The sequence below is a fragment of the Homarus americanus genome, unplaced genomic scaffold, assembly GCF_018991925.1.
Source record: "Homarus americanus isolate GMGI-L3 unplaced genomic scaffold, GMGI_Hamer_2.0 scaffold11794, whole genome shotgun sequence".
NCBI lineage: Eukaryota > Metazoa > Arthropoda > Malacostraca > Decapoda > Nephropidae > Homarus > Homarus americanus.
The window spans coordinates 806,107-825,394 of NW_024739301.1; the positions used below are offsets into that span (position 1 = coordinate 806,107).

The 19,288-nt window shown below is 46.9% G+C and overlaps 2 protein-coding genes across 2 annotated transcripts in view; one reads left to right on the plus strand and one right to left on the minus strand.

Annotated features, from left to right (window-relative positions):
* The window catches only part of LOC121874510 (low-density lipoprotein receptor-related protein 4-like), a 108,499-nt gene that overhangs the window by 69,516 nt on the left and 19,695 nt on the right, over positions 1 to 19,288 (minus strand). The gene's annotated exons all lie outside the window — the stretch shown is intronic.
* Positions 210 to 3,401, plus strand: LOC121874486. Its single transcript, XM_042378624.1, has 5 exons — positions 210 to 350; positions 483 to 637; positions 1,685 to 1,891; positions 2,460 to 2,653; positions 2,875 to 3,401. The coding sequence occupies exons 2-5, from the start codon at positions 502 to 504 to the stop codon at positions 2,908 to 2,910; spliced, it is 573 nt and encodes a 190-aa protein (XP_042234558.1). The 5' UTR covers positions 210 to 350; positions 483 to 501; the 3' UTR covers positions 2,911 to 3,401.

Genomic DNA, 19,288 nt, shown 5'->3' on the forward strand with positions numbered 1-19,288 from the left:
TACATGACGTATAGACGGTAATACAATTAAGGCAGATCCTAGGTTGGGACAACACACACACACACACACACACACCACACACACACACACACACACACTTCCGGCTATATACTGGACACAAATGCTGTTTGAACGAGATTTTACCAGTCATCGGCGTAGCCGGGATGACGGCATAATGTACCAACCGGACACCAGAGAGGTGTATATATATATGAGGTCTCCGGGGACCCCACACACACACACACACACACACACACTCTGGCCTGCACCACCACAGTTAACGGCCTCGAGTGTCCTATCCTTCTACAGGTGAATCTCTAACCTCACCGTGAACTCTGCCGCTCCAGCAGGTAAGCTCTGAAAACTAACCCTAATTCTGCCCCGTAAAATGAGATCTACCCCCTTACCACCCATTGACATACATACATAACATACATCAGTGCTCCTCTACATAACTCACAACCCCCTCCCTCTTCCCCCAGTGTGCTCTAAGCCTGCAGCATGAAGGTGTTGATTTCTGTGTTCCTGACGGTGACGCTGCTAGTGCTGTCTATACACGCCCACCGCCACCTGCATCGTGAGGGTGCTCAATGTGGCGGTTCCTTTAGGAACAAAATAGAAATCATTACAAATTTGAGTAAGTATTGATGTAGTGTAGGGACATGAGGAGTGTGTGAGTGGTGAGTGTGATAATGGTAATGAAGGAAGAAGAGGTGTTAGTGATGATCAAGGAAGGAGAGTGTGTTAGTGATGATCAGGAAGAAGAGAGTGTTTTTGATGATCAAGGAAGGAGAGGTGTGTGATGATCAAGGAAGGAGAGTGTTAGTGATGATCAAGGAAGAGAGTGTTAGTGATGATCAAGGAAGAAGAGTGTGTTAGTGATGATCAAGGAAGGAGAATGTGTTAGTAGTGATCAAGGAAGGAGAGTGTGTTAGTGATGATCCAAGGAAGAGTGTGTTAGTGATGATCAAGGAAGGAGAGTGTTAGTGATGATCAAGGAAGAAGAGGTGTTAGTGATGATCAAGGAAGAAGAGTGTGTTAGTGATGATCAAGGAAGGAGAGTGTGTTAGTGATGATCAAGGAAGGAGAGTGTTAGTGATGATCAAGGAAGGAGAGTGTGTTAGTGATGATCAAGGAGGAAGAGTAAAGTTAGTGATGATCAAGGAAGAGTGTGTTAGTGATGACTAGGAAGGAGAGTGTTAGTGATGATCAAGGAAGGAGAGTGTGTTAGTGATGATCAAGGAAGAAGAGTGTGTTAGTGATGATCAAGGAAGGAGAGTGTTAGTGATGATCAAGGAAGAAGAGTGTGTTAGTGATGATCAAGGAAGAAGAGTGTGTTAGTGATGATCAAGGAAGAAGAGTGTGTTAGTGATGATCAAGGAAGGAGAGTGTGTTAGTGATGATCAAGGAAGGAGAGTGTTAGTGATGATCAAGGAAGGAGAGTGTGTTAGTGATGATCAAGGAAGGAGAGTGTTAGTGATGATCAAGGAAGAAGAGTGTGTTGGTGATGATCAAGGAAGAAGAGTGTTAGTGATGATCAAGGAAGAAGAGTGTTGGTGATGATCAAGGAAGAAGAGTGTGTTAGTAGTAAGATAGGCTAGATTACTTGATACTGTACACATCCTTAAACAAACTAAAATACCTGTACTAACAATACCTTCTCCTCCCTCCTCTTCGTCACCAGCGCTGGAGGAGTGCCAATTAAATGATACATCGATCTGTCTAAATAACCAAATGACTTGCCTTAAAGAACTGAAGCAGGAATTACCTTCAAATATAACAGCCTTCAAAATCGAGACGAAAGAGAACATAACTCTCTGTGCCTCCAATCTCCAAATTAACATCACCCTCCCGGATTCGTTTCTATCCACCACCAGCTCCGAAGGAAACTGTAAGTATACGTCCATATTGCTCTACTATCTTATCTTATTTACCTAATGGCTAGATACCCCCCCACCCACCCACCACACCATTACCCCGTGTTCTGGGGTAATGGTTAGCCAGTGCAGTTGGCGAGTTGTCCGGTCTTCTCGGACTATTCCTTGACACTGGGTCTTGCAACTCATTAACTCAGGGTGTGGTTGTTGTGTTGCCGACAGCTTCTATACCTTAAAAAAATTCACGCCTAGGTGGCCCTTGCACCGGGTATCCATTATTATATTATTATAATGATATATACAGTACTTAATATAATTGGTTGTGTGTTAAGTACTCGTACATCACTAACTCTGATGACGTCTTAAACACTCTACTAAAAATACCTCACTACCTCAGGAGTTAAACCATCGTCTTTCAGTCCCTCAAATATTTAAACCATTGTCCCTTAATCCCAGGAGTTAAACCATCCTCCTTCAATCCTTCAAAGTTAAACAAGAGGAAATGTAGATAAAAACTGTTTAAGACTGTAGGGGTCGTGACTATCAGAACGACTGGTGTAATGTATCGTGGTCGTGACGCAGTGTTTGGGGGAGGACGCGGGCCACATGGACTCGGACGAGGCAGCCGACGATTCCGCAGACAATCATGGAGCCGCCAATACGGACGATCACGGGGGCGCCATCACGGACGACCCGAAAACCTCTTACGACTCCTGGGCATCCCCGACGACCAGCTCCTGCCCATGATCTCCTGCCTGATGGAGCTGAGCGGCTTAGTAAGTGTGTGTGTGTGTATGTGTGTGTGTGTGTGTGTGTGTGTGTGTGTGTGTGTGTGTCACTGAAGGATTGTTGTATACTGTAGGTGTCATTCTCTCTTCACATCAACATATGATAAAATTACATTAATCCCCAAGTAATGGTTGCGTTGCCTCTCTCTATACCGACACATCAACACACTGTGCCAGACCGTAACAGCCTCACACCTCTCCCCCCACAGATGGACACGTACAGAGTGTGTATCAGCCAGTTCTAGCGGCAGGAGCAGCGCCACACCACACTGACGGAACTTGGTCTCACTAAGGAACGCATCTAAAAAAGAACATTCGTGAATGCCGCTAAGGACTCCCTTTATTTACTCTTTCAAGAACACCCAGAGGAGGAGTTCCCTGGGCTCTCTCTCGGCACCTTCAGCAGTCTTCCCACAAAACACATCGTTCTTCGCTCGAGTCAAGATAGTGACTGCAGCGGGTGTGAGCCGCCCGTAGTAGCCCCGACGCGAAAACCAGTGGACGGAGACACACACACACACACACACCCACACACACACACACACACACACACACACACACACACACACACACACACACACACACACACTTCCAACAACATCAACAAGTACAAGAAGAACTATCGATATTTTCATCACCACTATTCCCGGGTCTCTCGCAAGATGAACCTTCCCTACTGTCCAGCACACACTAACACATGGCTTGAATTTCCATGCAATAAACTTTGGCAAACAAACCACGTCCTTCATTTATTATATTGTTAGGTGTTCTTCCTTCCTTACCCGAGTGTGGCTAACTGAGGCTCCTCCACTGGTCAGGAGTGTACCCGAGTGTAGCTAGCTGAGGCTCCTCCACTGGTCAGGAGTGTACGAGTGTAGCTAACTGGGCTCCTCCACTGGTCATGAGGTGTACCCGAGTGTAGCTAACTGAGGCTCCTCCACTGGTCATGTGAGTACCGTGTAGCTAACTGAGGCTCCTCCACTGGTCATGTGAGTACCCAGGTGTAGCTAACTGAGGCCTCCTCCACTGGTCATGTGAGTACCCGAGTGTAGCTAGCTGGCTCCTCCACTGGTCAGGAGTGTACCGAGTGTAGCTAACTGAGGCTCCTCCACTGGTCATGAGAGTGTACCTGGTGTAGCTAACTGAGGCTCCTCCACTGGTCATGGGTGTACCAGTGTAGCTAACTGAGGCTCCTCCACTGGTCAGGTATGCCCAGTGTAGCTAATTGAGGCTCCTCCACTGGTCATGTAGTACCCGGTGTAGTAACTGAGGCTCTCCATTGGTCAGGAGTGTACCAGTGTAGCTAACTGGGGCTCCTCACTGGTCATGAGAGTGTACCCAGGTGTGTGCTGAGGCTCCTCCACTGGTCAGGGTGTGCCCGAGTGTAGCTAACTGAGGTCCTCCACTGGTCATGGGTGCCTGGTGTGGAGCACTGAGCTCCTCCACTGGTCAGGGTGTGAGTGTAGCTAACTGAGGCTCCTCCACTGGTCAGGAGTGTACCTGAGTGTAGCTAACTGAGGCTCCTCCACTGGTCATGAGAGTGTACCTGAGTGTAGCTAACTGAGGCTCCTCCACTGGTCATGTGATTACGAGTGTAGCTAACTGAGGCTCCTTCACTGGTCATGAGGTGTACCCGGTGGCTAGGCTCCTCACTGGTCATGAGGTGTGAGTGTAGCTAACTGAGGCCTTCACTGGTCATGAGAGTGTATGAGTGTAGCTAACTGAGGCTCCTCCACTGGTCATGGGTGTCACCTGGTGTAGCTAACTGAGGCTCCTCCACTGGTCATGAGAGTGTACCTGAGTGTAGCTAACTGAGGCTCCTCCACTGGTCATGAGAGTGCCTGAGTGTAGCTAACTGAGGCTCCTTCACTGGTCATGTGTAGAGTGTAGCTAACTGGTGAGTGTAGCTAACTGAGGCTCCTTCACTGGTCATGAGAGTGTACCTGAGTGTAGCTAACTGAGGCTCCTCCACTGGTCATGAGGTGTACCTGAGTGTAGCTAACTGAGGCTCCTTAACTGGTCATGAGAGTGTACCTGAGTGTAGCTACTAGGCTCCTTTACTCTGAGCTACTGGTCATGAGAGTGCCTGAGTGTAGCTAACTGAGGCTCCTCCACTGGTCATGAGGTGTGTCCTGGTGTAGCTAACTGGGCTCCTTCACTGGTCATGAGAGTGTACCCGTGTGTAGCTAACTGAGGCTCCTCCACTGGTCATAAGTATACCTGAGTGTAGCTAACTGAGGCTCCTCCACTGGTCATGTGAGTACCTGGTGTAGCCTAATTGGCTCCTCAGTGGTCATGGGTATACCTGGGTGTAGCTAACTGAGGCTCCTCCATTGGTCATGGGTGTACCTGAGTGTAGCTAACTGAGGCTCCTTCACTGGTCATGAGAGTGTGAAGGTGTAGCTATGAGGCTCCTTCACTGGTCATGAGAGTGTACCCAGTGTAGCTAACTGAGGCTCCTTCACTGGTCATGAGTGTACCTGGAGTGTAGCTAACTGGGGCTCCTTCACTGGTCATGGGTGTACCTGAGTGTAGCTAACTGAGGCTCCTCCACTGGTCATGAGAGTGTACCCGAGTGTAGCTAACTGAGGCTCCTTCACTGGTCATGAGAGGTGTACCGAGTGAGCTAACTGAGGCTCCTTCACTGGTCATGAGAGTGTACCTGAGTGTAGCTAACTGAGGCTCCTCCATTGGTCATGGGTGTGTACCTGAGTGTAGCTAACTAGGCTCCTCCACTGGTCATGTGGTTTGGTATAGGTGTACCTGAGTGTAGCTAACTGAGGCTCCTTCACTGGTCATGGGTGTACCTGAGTGTAGCTAACTGAGGCTCCTTCACTGGTCATGAGAGTGTACCTGAGTGTAGCTAACTGGAGGCTCCTTCACTGGTCATGAGTGTGCAGAGTGTAGCTAACTGAGGCTCCTTCACTGGTCATGAGGTGTACCCAGGTGTAGCTAACTGAGGCTCCTTCATTGGTCATGGGTGTACCTGAGTGTAGCTAACTGAGGCTCCTCCACTGGTCATGAGAGTGTACCCGAGTGTAGCTAACTGAGGCTCCGTCACTGGTCATGAGAGTGTACCCGAGTGTAGCTAACTGAGGCTCCCACTGGTCATGAGAGTGTACCTGAGTGTAGCTAACAGGCTCCTCCATTGGTCATGGGTGTACCTGAGTGTAGCTAACTGAGGCTCCTCCTGGTCATGAGAGTGTACCCAGTGTAGCTAACTGAGGCTCCTTCACTGGTCATGAGTGTGCCCGAGTGTAGCTTGAGGCTCCTTCACTGGTCATGAGGTGTGAGTGTAGCTAACTGAGGCTCCTTCACTGGTCATGAGAGTGTACCTGAGTGTAGCTAACTGAGGCTCCTTCACTGGTCATGAGAGTGTACCCGAGTGTAGCTAACTGAGGCTCCTCCACTGGTCAGAAGTGTACCCGAGTGTAGCTAGCTGAGGCTCCTATACTGCGAGCGCGTGTGTGCGTGTGTGTGTGTGTGGAATGCTAGGTCCCTTCTGGATACTGGCACAAATGAGCGTCCTGAAAGAAGAACTGCCCTTGTGGCAAAAGAGCTGACTAGGTATAACATCGACATAGCAGCCATTAGTGAGTCCCGGCTCCCAGACGAGGGTCGACTCACTGAACGAGGGTCTGGCCATACCTTCTTCTGGAAGGGTGAGCCTACTGTGGAGAGAAGCAGCATTTATGGAGTTGGCTTTACCATTTGCCAACGCATCCTACACAGGCTAACTGAAATACCTCATGGGATCAACGAGTGTCTCATGACGCTCAGTCTCACTGAATCACTCACGTCATGCCCTTTTCATCAGTGCATACGCCCCAACACTGGATGCAAAGGATGATATCAAGGAGGCATTGTACGCCGACCTCGACAGAGTGGTAACCTCTATCCCCAGAGAAGATAAGGTTGTGCTCCTTGGTGACTTCAATGCCAGAGTTGGCAGAGATGCTGACATTTGGCAGGGAACCATCGGGAAAAATGAACAAGGCAAGTGAAATCCCAATGACCTACTCCTCCTCATCAAGTGTGCTGCACACAACTTCACAGTCACCAATACCTCGTTTAGGCAGGCAGGCAGGTTCGTGGCAACACCCACGACCCAAACGCTGGTATCTCATTGACTACATTATTGTCAGAGAAAGAGATCGCCGAGTTGTCCTCATCACCCGAGCCATGCGTGGCTCAGGCCAATGCAACACTGATCATCGGCTCGTCAGAGCCAAATTCTTACTTCACGTCGCCTTAAAACGGCGAAGGCAACAAGCCTCCAAAAAAGGTTTTAACGCAAAGCGTTTGGACGATCCAGTTGTAGCACGTGCTTTTAGAGAGCAGCTGGAACATGGGCTGATAAACAACCCGACAACAAACAACCCAAATCCCAGTGCCGAATGGGGTATACTCGACACTGTCATGACAAAAACCTGCAAAGAGGCTCTCTGCCAGATCGAAATAATACACCAGGACTGGTTTGATGAAAATGACCAGAAATCAATGTACTTGGCAATAATAAATGTGCTGCTTTAAATGACTGGCAGAACAAACAACCCTCAGTCTCGGACCAAAGCGCAGCCCTCCTCCACTCATCCGACGGTAACTCTAATTAAAGACGAAGACGGCATCCTTCAGCGCAGGAAAGAGCACTACCATTCGCTGCTCAACCGAAACACCGATGTGGATGTCCTGACTACCCAGCAGGTCCCTCAGCATCCAGAGCTGACCCACCTCGGCTATCCTCCATCCCTGGGTGCTACTGTCATCAAGCAGATGAAAAATAACAAAGCCTCAAGGCCTGATGGAATCCCAGCCAAAGTGTAAAAAAGCAGGAGGACCTCTGCTTACCAGCCGTCTCCACTTTCTCCTTGAGAATATGCAGTATGAGAAAAGGAGGAAATCCCCCAAGCTCTTAAAGACGCCTCCATCGTCAATATTTATAAGAAAAAGGGACACCGGTCAGATTGTGGCAACTACCGTGGGATCTCGCTGCTGTCCGTAGCTGGTAAGATTATCGCCTGATGGTCTGGAGGGGACATGATGACGATCTCTTTCTCTAACAATGGTGTAGTCAATGCTAATGTTTGGACCGTGGCCTCGTGGGTGTTGTTGATAACTCTTGAACTTCTCGGGCTTCCGGGGCTGTGTAAACAAGGTGTTGGTGATAGTAAGGTTCTGTACTGTACCTGTTCACGCCAGTCTCCCTTAATATAGTCTCCTGCCAGAAGTCGGCATCTTTGTCAACTGTGACCGAGCAGCACAAACTCATCTTAGGGACACAGGTCAGGAGTCTATCACAAGTCAGGTTAAAAGGTTTACCTTTGATCATCCTTCTCGTCCAGTGTCGGGTGTACTGTACACTGGTGAAGGGGGCGTAGCGTGAGTCGTGTAGAGGGACGCGGACCACCGGGACGCTCACGGTGGTCCCTACAGGTACTTCGGTTAGTTGGTGTAAGATGGTACAGTAAACGGCAAAGTGAACTCCGTAAATGTGACTGTACCTAAACAGACCTAACGTTCCTGAAGAAGTTATAGCCGAACACCTGTACTGTGAGCTGGTCCTCGTCTGGGACCCGGAGCTCTCACACACACACACACACACACACACACACACACACACACACACACACACACACACACACACACACACACACACACACACACACACACACACACACACACACACCACAAGAGGTAGCCCAGGTTTCTTTTCGTCATTATAATTAAGACATAACCTTGAGTGGCTGGCATGTGTAGACGATGTTAGGTGGTTGGCTCGTCCGCCAAAAGGGTGGTGTGTTGACCATCCCAGCCATATATTACAGCAGTCAGCCCTCGTTCACATCCGGGACACTACACCATACTTACTTGTACTGTATAATTATGTATCTATAAAAATAAGTTGTCTATTTGTATGTACCCGTCTATTGTATTGTATGTATGTATGTAAAATTAATAATCACACACACACACACACACACACACAACAATTAAAACAACAAAGAAATAACAAACTAACTGAACTATACAAAGTTACTGGTGATAATAACCACCCTCCTTACTCTCGGTTGAACAAACTTAACATAGATGCTACACAATAGTTAATAGGGTGATGAAGTCAGCGTTTAAATGGCGTAGTTAGAGACACTAATTACCAAACAATGAGGCTGACGAGGCTGATGATAAAAGCTTTACAGAATGTTAGAATATACAGTGTTACCAGCGACAATACTAAAAGGGCTATAACATTTGGTATGGTAACACTGTCACTTAAGAAGTTCAAAGGTGTGGGAGAGTTATATATAAAGCTGAACAACGGGTACAATGAACAAATTAAAGACAGTAATATGAACATCGTGAAGCTGACGACTAAACTAAGGTTATTTCAAGGAAGGCTAAAAAGCTATGCGTAGTAACATAAGCTAAAATATTATAAATAACATTACAACAACTGCTGGGGTTATGATGTAATACTTAGCTTTATTATGATGTTCTGAACAAAGCTATATTGTTATAGTTATTATGAACAAAGGTGTAGTGTTATGATTGGACGTTCGAGGATATTACAGGTGCTCGTCCTTGAACCCACCCCCCCAGGTTGACTCCCAAGATAAACGCCTCCCTTAAGTTCATGCCCATAGTAAACCTAACCTAACCTAACCTAACCTAACCTAACCTCCCTTAAGTTCATGCCCAGAGTGAATGCCCCTAGAGGACCCATTAAGACCTAGTGAATGTTCTAGATGTGTGTCCCCCATATTCCAGAGGTAAGATAAGGTAAGGTAGGTAAGGTAAGGTAGATAAGGCAAGGTAGGTAAGGTAAGGTAAGGTAAGGTAGATAAGGTAAGGTAGATATGGTAAGGTAAGGTAAGGTAAGGTAAGGTAAGGTAAGGTAGATAAGGTAAGGTAGATATGGTAAGGTAAGGTAAGGTAAGGTAAATAAGGCAAGGTAGGTAAGGTAAAGTAAGGTAAGGTAAGGTAAGGTAAGGTAAGGTAAGGTAGATAAGGCAAGGTAGGTAAGGTAAAGTAAGGTAAGGTAAGGTAAGGTAAGGTAAGGTAAGGTAGATAAGGTAAGGTAGATAAGATAAGGTAAGGTAAGGTAAGGTAAGGTAAGGTAGATAAGGTAAGGTAGATATGGTAAGGTAAGGTAAGGTAAATAAGGTAAGGTAGATAAGGCAAGGTAGATAAGGTAAGGTAGATAAGGTATTATAACAGTGATGTCAGCCGGAAAGCATTGCTGACAGTGATAACAATTACTAAAGAAACAGTTACAGTCACTATCAACAACACAAACTTGGCCAACAACAGTAATTAGAGGAGACAATAAATAACAGTATCACCATCTTAAACAGTAGCGACATCAGCAACCACAGCAGCACGGAACAGCAGCACCGTCCTCCCACAGCAGTAATAAGGTAAATAAGGTAGTGGCTCGCTGGTCCTTCAACTCATGATCAACACTCATAAATAAAACACACACACACACACCTTTACTTTTCCCGCAATAAATAAAATTATAAAGGACTGTGTTTTATTTCCCTTATTATGCCTGACTGACACACCATCACCCAAGGAACTAGATATCAAGAAGAGCATCGTAAAAAAAGTGAATAAAAAATGTACAATCGCCTGCACTTACACCTGGTACAGTAGTTAGCGCATTTTGTGAGATGTGGCAACTCTGTTTTGATTACATCGTATGAAAACTCCCGGAATGACCGAAAGAAACGTCGCAATACAGTAGTAGCCAGACTAAGGAAGTCAGGAAAACATTCTACAGTTTTGCCACATCTCACGAAATGCTCCAGCCACTGCACCAGGTATACATGTAGGCAACCATGCCTCACTGCTAGTAAAAAGTGATGATGTTTAGTAGTCATTATTAACCAATATTTTCGCTACCTAGGCAGCTTTTTAATGACGTACACTTTGTTCTGCAGTAGACCCGTACAACACTGTGTTATATGTGTGAGCTATCAACACCCTCCTAATGTCAAAGGACCATTTTTTAGCAAATTATCAGGACAAAATTAAAAAAAAAAAATATCACTAAACTTCTTTTTCCCCAGGCTGTCGTAAAGGCCTGGTAACCCCCTAGGCTGTCATAGAGACCTGATAACCTCCCAGGTTGTCGTAAAGGCCTGGTAACTCCCAGGTTGTCGTAAAGGCCTGGTAACCCCCCAGGTTGTCGTAAAGGCCTGGTAACTCCCATGCTGTCGTAAAGGCCTGGCAACCCCCAAGCTGTCGTAGAGGTAATTTAGATAAATCGGAGGGACTGGCTAGTGGTCGTTCATATCTTAAGCCACAGGTGTAAGCTGATCTCGTAAGATACTTTGAAGGACTCGCCATTCTAGCCGGTGATAAAGATGTTGTTGCACCTGTAGGAGCTGAACAGTACACTGGCAGCCCACAGACAAGGAAACATTTCCTGGATCACTAAAATGATGGCTCAATGGGATGGTGGGACTCACTGGTGCAGCATAAATTATGTTTTGCTCAAGTCCATTGTTGTGTTTATTGCTCACGTGAAGAACATCTGAGAGAATAACAGTTTTGGTCGAAAGTTCGAAAAAAAATTGGGTGGTTTCCTGTGTAAGCTCCGTATGTCAGTTTTCTTGTAATTTGGTGTTTAGTATGAAACAGTGACATTCTCGAGGACCAGACTTGCTTATTACACATATAGGAAATATTTTCTTTTATTCTTTATGAACAATTTTAAACTTCTGGCAGACAACACACACAAAGTTATCAGTGGAATTGGTTGTTATGGAGATATATAGGTACAGTAATATTTTAACATGACGTGATTGTTAGGAGTACTGTATACTGACGCTACAGTGACTTTTTATCACTACACGAGGGACCACCTGTTACTTGTGAGGGACTAAAGTGCTGAAGAACCCGAAAAACGAACCCAAGTGTAAATAATATGGTGGTTACTAGAATAAGAGGTCAAGTGAAACTAGTGCCTGGTACATTTTTCGTAGCTTGAAGGCGGGGTCACAGAAAGCCAAGAAAAGTGCATTGCCCTCAATATTTAACCAAACCTCGACAATATTCTTTCAAGTAAATGGCGGTAACGAGCAATTCGATATTTCTTGCAGACATCAGCAATCATAGTCAAACGAACATCTTTATTGTTCATATAGATACAACAACAAGATTTCTTGCCTCACAACAACAACAAACACTTCCTACCTGACAACAACCAACACGAGGTATCAACTATTCTTAAAAAGACTTCCTGTTGAATGCTCGTGACCTACAAACCCCCCCCCCCCCCTGGTGCCTGTGGAGGGAGTGGTACGGGGAGGCAGAGAGTAAGTCACGTACAGTGTAGTTTCTCATTAAGTAACGGAAGTATCACGCTAGTCCACATTTAACGAGAGCGACTCCCAACTATTAACCTCTTGGGTCAGAACATAAGCCGTGGAACCAAGGGAGGGGGTGGAAGGAGGAGGGAGACAGGGGAAGGAAGGAGGGAGGGAGACAGGGAAGGATGGAGGAAGGAGACAGGGAAGGAAGGAGGGAGGGAGACAGGGAAGGATAGGAGGGAGACAGGGAGAGGATGGAGGGGAGACAGGGAAGGAAGGAGGGGAGGGAGACAGGGGAAGGATGGAGGGAGGGAGGAGACAGGGAAGATGGAGGGGAGGGAGACAGGGGAAGGATGGAGGGAAGGAGACAGGGAAGGAAGGAGGGAGGGAGACAGGGAAGGATGGAGGAAGGAGACAGGGAAGGAAGGAGGGAGGGGGCAGGGAGGATGGAGGAGGGGGCAGGGAAGGATGGAGGAAGGAGACAGGGAAGGAAGGAGGGAGGGAGACAGGGAAGGATGGAGGGAGGAGACAGGGAAGGAAAGGAGGAGGGAGACAGGGAAGGATGGAGGGAAGGGAGACAGGGAAGGATGGAGGGGGGAAGGAGACAGGGGGAGGGAAGGGAGGAGGGGAGGGACAGGGAAGGATGGAGGAAGGGGACGAGGAAGGAAGGAGGGAGGGGAGACAGGGAAGGATGGAGGGGAAGGAGACAGGGGAAGGGAGGGAGGAGACAGGGAAGGGGATGAGGGAAGGAGACAGGGAAGGAAGGAGGGAGGAGACAGGAAGGATGGAGGGAAGGGAGCAGGGGAAGGAAGGAGGGAGGGAGACAGGGAAGGATGGAGGGAGGGAGACAGGGAAGGATGGAGGGAGGAGACAGGGGAAGGAAGGAGGGGGAGGGAGACAGGGAAGGATGAGGGAAGGAGGCAGGGAAGGATGGAGGGAGGGAGACAGGGAAGGAAGGAGGGAAGGAGACAGGGAAGGATGGAGGGAGGGAGACAGGGAAGGATGGAGGGAAGGAGGCAGGGAAGGATGGAGGGAAGGAGACAGGGAAGGATGGAGGGAAGGAGACAGGGAAGGATGGAGGGAGGGAGACAGGGAAGGATGGAGGGAAGGAGGCAGGGAAGGATGGAGGGAGGGAGACGGAGGGAGCACATGGTACGTGTTGTTGTGGTTTGCTGATGTAAACAAATGTCACGTGACGAGTTAATAGTGTCAAAAATAGATTATTATGGTAATCACTTGACTGGTATCATTAATTATGTAAAATTTTATTTATACAAGATTGAGTTGAGTATAGATTGATTGTGTAAAGTTTCATGTCTCCAACTGCTTCCGTTTTGCAGCTATGACTGGAACAGACACACAGACACATATTTTTAATACAAAGGTGAACAATTTTGGGACCCGTGTAATATGTGTGTGTGTAAAGCCCCTTTGTAACTACTTGTCACACACACTGCGCTGCCAGACGGACAACTTCTCCCCACGCTGCCAGACGGACACCTTCTCACGCTGCCAGACGTACACCTCCACCCCTGCGCTTCCAGACGTACACCTCCACCCCATCGGTCATCACAAAACTCATTTGTATTCATCAACAAAATTCATCCAAATCCGACACAGAAAAAAAAGTCTTCCCCATACTGATCGGATCTCGTTTTTTTGGCTTCCAACTAACATGTTAAAGCACAGTACCTATCTGTACGTCTGACTATTCAGTATGCATGGCTACAGTTGTAAAGATAGATCTGAAATTTGGTATGGAGATGCGCATGCACTACAAAAGTGTTCAGAATGTGAAATTTTAGGGAGCTGTTCTTGGTGGGGGGGGGGGGGAGGAGTAATACAGTACGATGACATTTTCATCACTCTTAACACTCCATACCGACCTGCCAGACGTAGTAACACCTCAGCCACACCAGCTCTTACAAAACATCAAAAACAGCTTCTAACCCATCCCTACGATTTACCAAATTACCTATATATTAAAACATTCATAATATAAACCAAACACTATTAAATATTAGGCAAATAAACCTACAAATGGTGAAAAAGCAGATAAAACAAATTAGAAGTTATCGTACTGACTACCGGCAGCACAGTCAGACACCAGATAAACCCATCAGGACATTGTGGTGTTTTACCGAAAGTCAACCAGGTATATTCATACTTACGTCTTCATTTACGAGGAACAATCATTGTAAACACCTATGAGAATCACTAAACTGCGTCACGCATCGTGGTTAAAATGTTACGAACGTGGAATTTGGGGGTTTAGCCCCAGTGGGTGTCTAAATAGAACTGAAATTTTTATGTATGCTTATGTCATTTGCTCCAAGAATGCTCACGAACGTCTAAACCGGTGGAGGGGTCCATCCCTCAGGGCCGACTCTTCCTAAAAATGGACCTCTGTGTACACCACAGTTCTTAACGTTTGGTGTGGTAACAATATTTCATCATAAACAAAACCCGGGCAACGACGGGTACTCGAGCTAGAATATATATATATATATATATATATATATATATATATATATATATATATATATATATATATATATATATATATATATATATATATATATATATATATATATATATATATATATATATATATATATATATATATACTCACCTGAAGATGTGAATTACACGAAACTTGAACTGTGTTTTCTTTTTCCTTGTGGTTATCAGCATATACCTGGATCACGCGCACCTACAGTGATTTACTTGTGTGTATATATATATATATAATGTAAGCATCGCACAATAATACTATAATTCCACTTTTAATGATACACATTTTAGATGTGTAAAGTAGTGTATAGTACAAGTGGCCGCGTGTGTACAATAAAAAGCTTTTCTGACATCAATAAACAAGTCATAACATCAACGGGACGACAGAAGGAAAGCGAGGTGTAGGAGTGACAGCTGACACACCCACACTACCACACGCCTCTCTCACCTGTTAGGTACAGTGGCCAGGAAGAACAAATGTTGCCATGCCAGAAGACAAGAGTCCGCCTCAGAGGCACCTCTCTCTGACCTCTTCAAAAATCTTACTCCTATTCCTAACACATTTACTCATTATTCTTAAGTGATCGAGTATTAGTGCACCTTATTATTTTTTTGTGTGTGTGTGTGTGTGTGTGTGTGTGTGTGTAACTCACAAGGAACAGTAATAATTGTTATAATTATGAAAGACGGTTTGTGGTGGTATCCGCGGCGTCAGGCTCCAAGTGCAGAAATACACGCAAATGAACCCCATTACTGAACTCGTTTGCCTGTCCCCATCGCCATAGGACTTTTGGGGGTATAAGGGTTTTGATGGTGAAGGAGTATAATGAGCTGGATGATGGCTGCGTGTGAGTTGATTTATGTGGTAAGGCAGGAGCGCAGGCTGCAACCGCATCTTGGCTCTCCCTTTTCCTGATCCAGTGGTGCAAGTGTTGCAACAACTGGGGAGAGGAAGTTGCAATGGACTGCCGATAACCCAGTTTGTTGGGTTTCACCTAGTAGCCTGCCCATCATGCGTTGCCTTCGTCCGCCGGTGTAGTCGTTGGGTTCCCATGGTGGTCACCTCTGCCTATACCGCCGTTGGGGTCTTGTTGGAGCTCTGTAAGCATGTCTGCCTGATGCGGGGCTCCACCGCAGATTTTTCGTTCGGGGTTTACTCCCGTAGCCTTATACCTGCCAAGGTTAATCCAGAAGGCAAGAGGGCAGTGGTTGGTAGGCGCCAGGACGTTTCCATATGCCAGTGGGCCTATGCGCCGTCCCTCTGGGGACCACTGCTACTCCGAAATCCCCTGCTGGTCTAGCCTGAGCCCACGAGGCACCCAGTTACCGTGTGTTGTCACGAGGAGGTACAGCAGGAGTCTTGATGGTGAAGAGTCCGTGTACTGGCAGGGGGAGACTTATGTAAGTTGCTTCCCTGTTCCCTACAAGGGCTAGCCAGCGGCGGTAGCTAAAATGAGAGGAAGCAAGCAGTGCCTGCACCGTAACACTAACATAATGCTGCCACGCAAGACACACACACACACATAAACACTGAAGGGTCAAGACGTACCTGGCGCTCCTCTGGGAGCAGCCAAGTCAACTGTTAAGTTGGCCCATACCAACTCACTCCCCTGAACCCTCCTCCCCACCGGAATATCAACAAGTTCTCGCCAGAAGGTACAATTTCATTTAGGAAAGGAATGGAACCAGTGCTGAACAGAGGTGAACAGTGGTGAACAGTCCTAAATCAGTGAGAACAACAGCAATAACAACAGTAATAGCTAAGTCGTACACAGTGAGGTCCCACGTACCCAGTGATAACTGCCAGTGAGGCCCAACAACAACCAGAGATGTGTTAATCCGCCTACGATAGGAAAGCCTGGCACCACACCTGACTCATATAACACCATCTGTGAGGGAATAACTATACCACGTGAGGCCCCCATAACACCATCTGTGAGGGAATTACTACACCACGTGAGGCCCCTCATAACACCATCTGTGAGGGAATAACTATACCACGTGAGGCCCCCATAACACCATCTGTGAGGGAATTACTACACCACGTGAGGCCCCTCATAACACCATCTGTGAGGAATTACTATACCACGAGGCCCCATGTAACAATTAATACCCAGAGGGAAATTACTACACCACGTGAGGGCCCCATAACACCATCTGTGAGAGAATTACTACACCACGTGAGGCCCCTCTATAACACCATCTGTGAGGGAATTATTTATACCACGAGGCCCTATAATACCATCTGTGAGGGAGTTACTACACCACGTGAGGCCCCTCATAACACCATCTGTGAGAGAATTACTACACCACGTGAGGCCCCTCATAACACCATCTGTGAGGGAATTACTACACCACGTGAGGCCCCTCATAATACCATCTGTGAGGGAATTACTACACCACGTGGTCCCTCATAATAACACCATCTGTGAGGGAATAACTATACCACGTGAGGCCCCCATAACACCATCTGTGAGGGAATTACTACACCACGTGAGGCCCCTCATAACACCATCTGTGAGGGAATAACTATACCACGTGAGGCCCCCATAACACCATCTGTGAGGGAATTACTACACCACGTGAGGCCCCTCATAACACCATCTGTGAGGGAATTACTACACCACTTGAGATCCCTCATAACACCATCTGTGAGGGAATTACTACACCACGTGATGCCCCTCATAACACCATCTGTGAGGGAGTTACTACACCACGTGAGGCCCCCATAACACCATCTATGAGGGAATTACTACACCACGTCAGGTCCCTCATAACACCATCTGTGACGGAATTACTACACCACGTGAGGTCCCTCAAAACACCATCTGTGAGGGAGTTACTACACTACGTGTTTGTTGTTCAACACCTACATTAATCTGTATGTTCACTGTATGTTCCTTTACTTTTCTCTAATAAAGGCTTTTGTTAGACCACCAATGTATGCAGCCTTCGGGCTGCAGAACTTTTTCAATAAACCGTTAATTATTATTATTATTATTATTATTATTATTATTATTATTATTATTATTATTATTATTATGACACAATGGACACATGACAACAAATTTATGTCAAGCGTAGTGAGGTGGTGGGTGGTATATAGGTTGAGGGGGGTGTAACACTGGTGAGGGAGGGTGTAACACTGGTGAGGGAGGGTGTAACACTGGTGAGGGAGGGTGTAACACTGGTGAGGGAGGGTGTAACACTGGTGAGGGAGGGTGTAACACTGGTGAGGGAGGGTGTAACACTGGTGAGGGAGGGTGTAACACTGGTGATGGAGGGCATAACACTAGTGAGGGAGAGGTATAACACTGGGAGGAGGGTGTAACACTAGTGAGGAGGGGTGTAACACTAGTGAGGGAGGGTGTAACACTGGTGAGGGAGGGTGTAACACTAGTGAGGGTGGGTTTAGCACTGGTGAGGAGGGTGTAACAATAGTGAGGGAGGATGTAACACTAGTGAGGAGGTGTAACACTAGTGAGGGAGGGTGTAACACTAGGGGAGGTGTAACAATTGTGAGGAGGGTGTAACACTAGGAGGTAGGGTGTAACACTAGGGGAGGTGTAACAATTGTGAGGGAGGGGTGTAACACTAGTAAGGGAGGGTATAACACTAGTAAGGAGGGTGTAACACTAGGAGGGGTGTAACACTAGGGGAGGTGTAACAAGTGTGAGGGAGGTGTAACACTAGTAGGGAGGGTATAACACTAGTAAGGAGGTGTAACACTAGGAGGTAGGGTGTAACACTAGGGAGGTGGTAACAATTGTGAGGGAGGGTAGGGGGAGGGTGTACTAGTGAGGGAGAGTGTACTAGTGAGGAGGGTGTAACTACTAGGAGGGAGGGTGTAACACTAGGAGGAGGCTGTAACAATTGTGAGGGAGGGTGTAACACTAGTGAGGAGGTGTAACACTAGGAGGGAGGGTGTAACGCTAGGAGGGAGGGTGTAACAATTTGTGAGGGGGGCATAACACTAGTGAGAGAGGGTGTAACACTAGGGAGGGTGTAACACTAGTGAGGGAGGGTGTAACACTAGGGGAGGTGTAACAATTGTGAGGAGGTGTAACACTAGTAAGGGAGGTATAACACTAGTGAGAGAGAGGCACTAGGAGGAGGGTGTAACACTAGGAGGGAGGGTGTAACAATTGTGAGAGAGGGTGTAACACTAGGGGGAGGGTGTAACACTAGTGAGGGAGGGTGTAACACTAGGGGGGAGGGTGTAACAATTGTGAGGGAGGGTGTAACACTAGTAAGGGAGGGTATAACACTAGTGAGGGAGGGTATAACACTAGTAAGGGAGGGTGTAACACTAGTGAGGGAGAGTGTAACACTAGTGAGGGAGGGTGTAACACTTGTGAGGGAGAGAAGTATTAATTTGTAGTGTTTGTGTGTGTGTGTGTGTGTGCGTTATGGTAACTGAAAGAAGCAAGTGTGTAAAACTAGATATTTTGCCATGTCCAACTGTGATAGTGAATTAATGACAGTAAAGCGATGGGTGACGGACACGCCCACAACACCAAGGTACAGCCCGCTACCTATATAAAGCAGCACAACACGCCCACCACTCACTTCACGGCCAACCCTCACGCACACGCACATCTCCCTCCTCTCAACGCAGGTAAGTGAGCTCTGATGTTTTGAACTATTATAACACCGTTACATTCTGTTTTATTACAATGAACTTCCTTTGTAAGTTTGCACGGACCCCTTCCATTGTTCTACGAGTTTCATAAAATGCAACAAGATTATCCTTGTCTCTGTCTAAGTGATGTTACACCTGACGCAGACAACTTTG

What these genes read in the sequence shown, in the direction of transcription:
- LOC121874486 (XM_042378624.1), top strand. Translation starts at nt 502, where the DNA reads ATGAAGGTGTTGATTTCTGTGTTCCTGACGGTGACGCTGCTAGTGCTG. An exon ending in AGAAATCATTACAAATTTGA is followed by an intron (nt 638 to 1,684) that starts GTAAGTATTGAT and finishes CTTCGTCACCAG; the next exon opens with CGCTGGAGGAGTGCCAATTA. An exon ending in CACCAGCTCCGAAGGAAACT is followed by an intron (nt 1,892 to 2,459) that starts GTAAGTATACGT and finishes GTCGTGACGCAG; the next exon opens with TGTTTGGGGGAGGACGCGGG.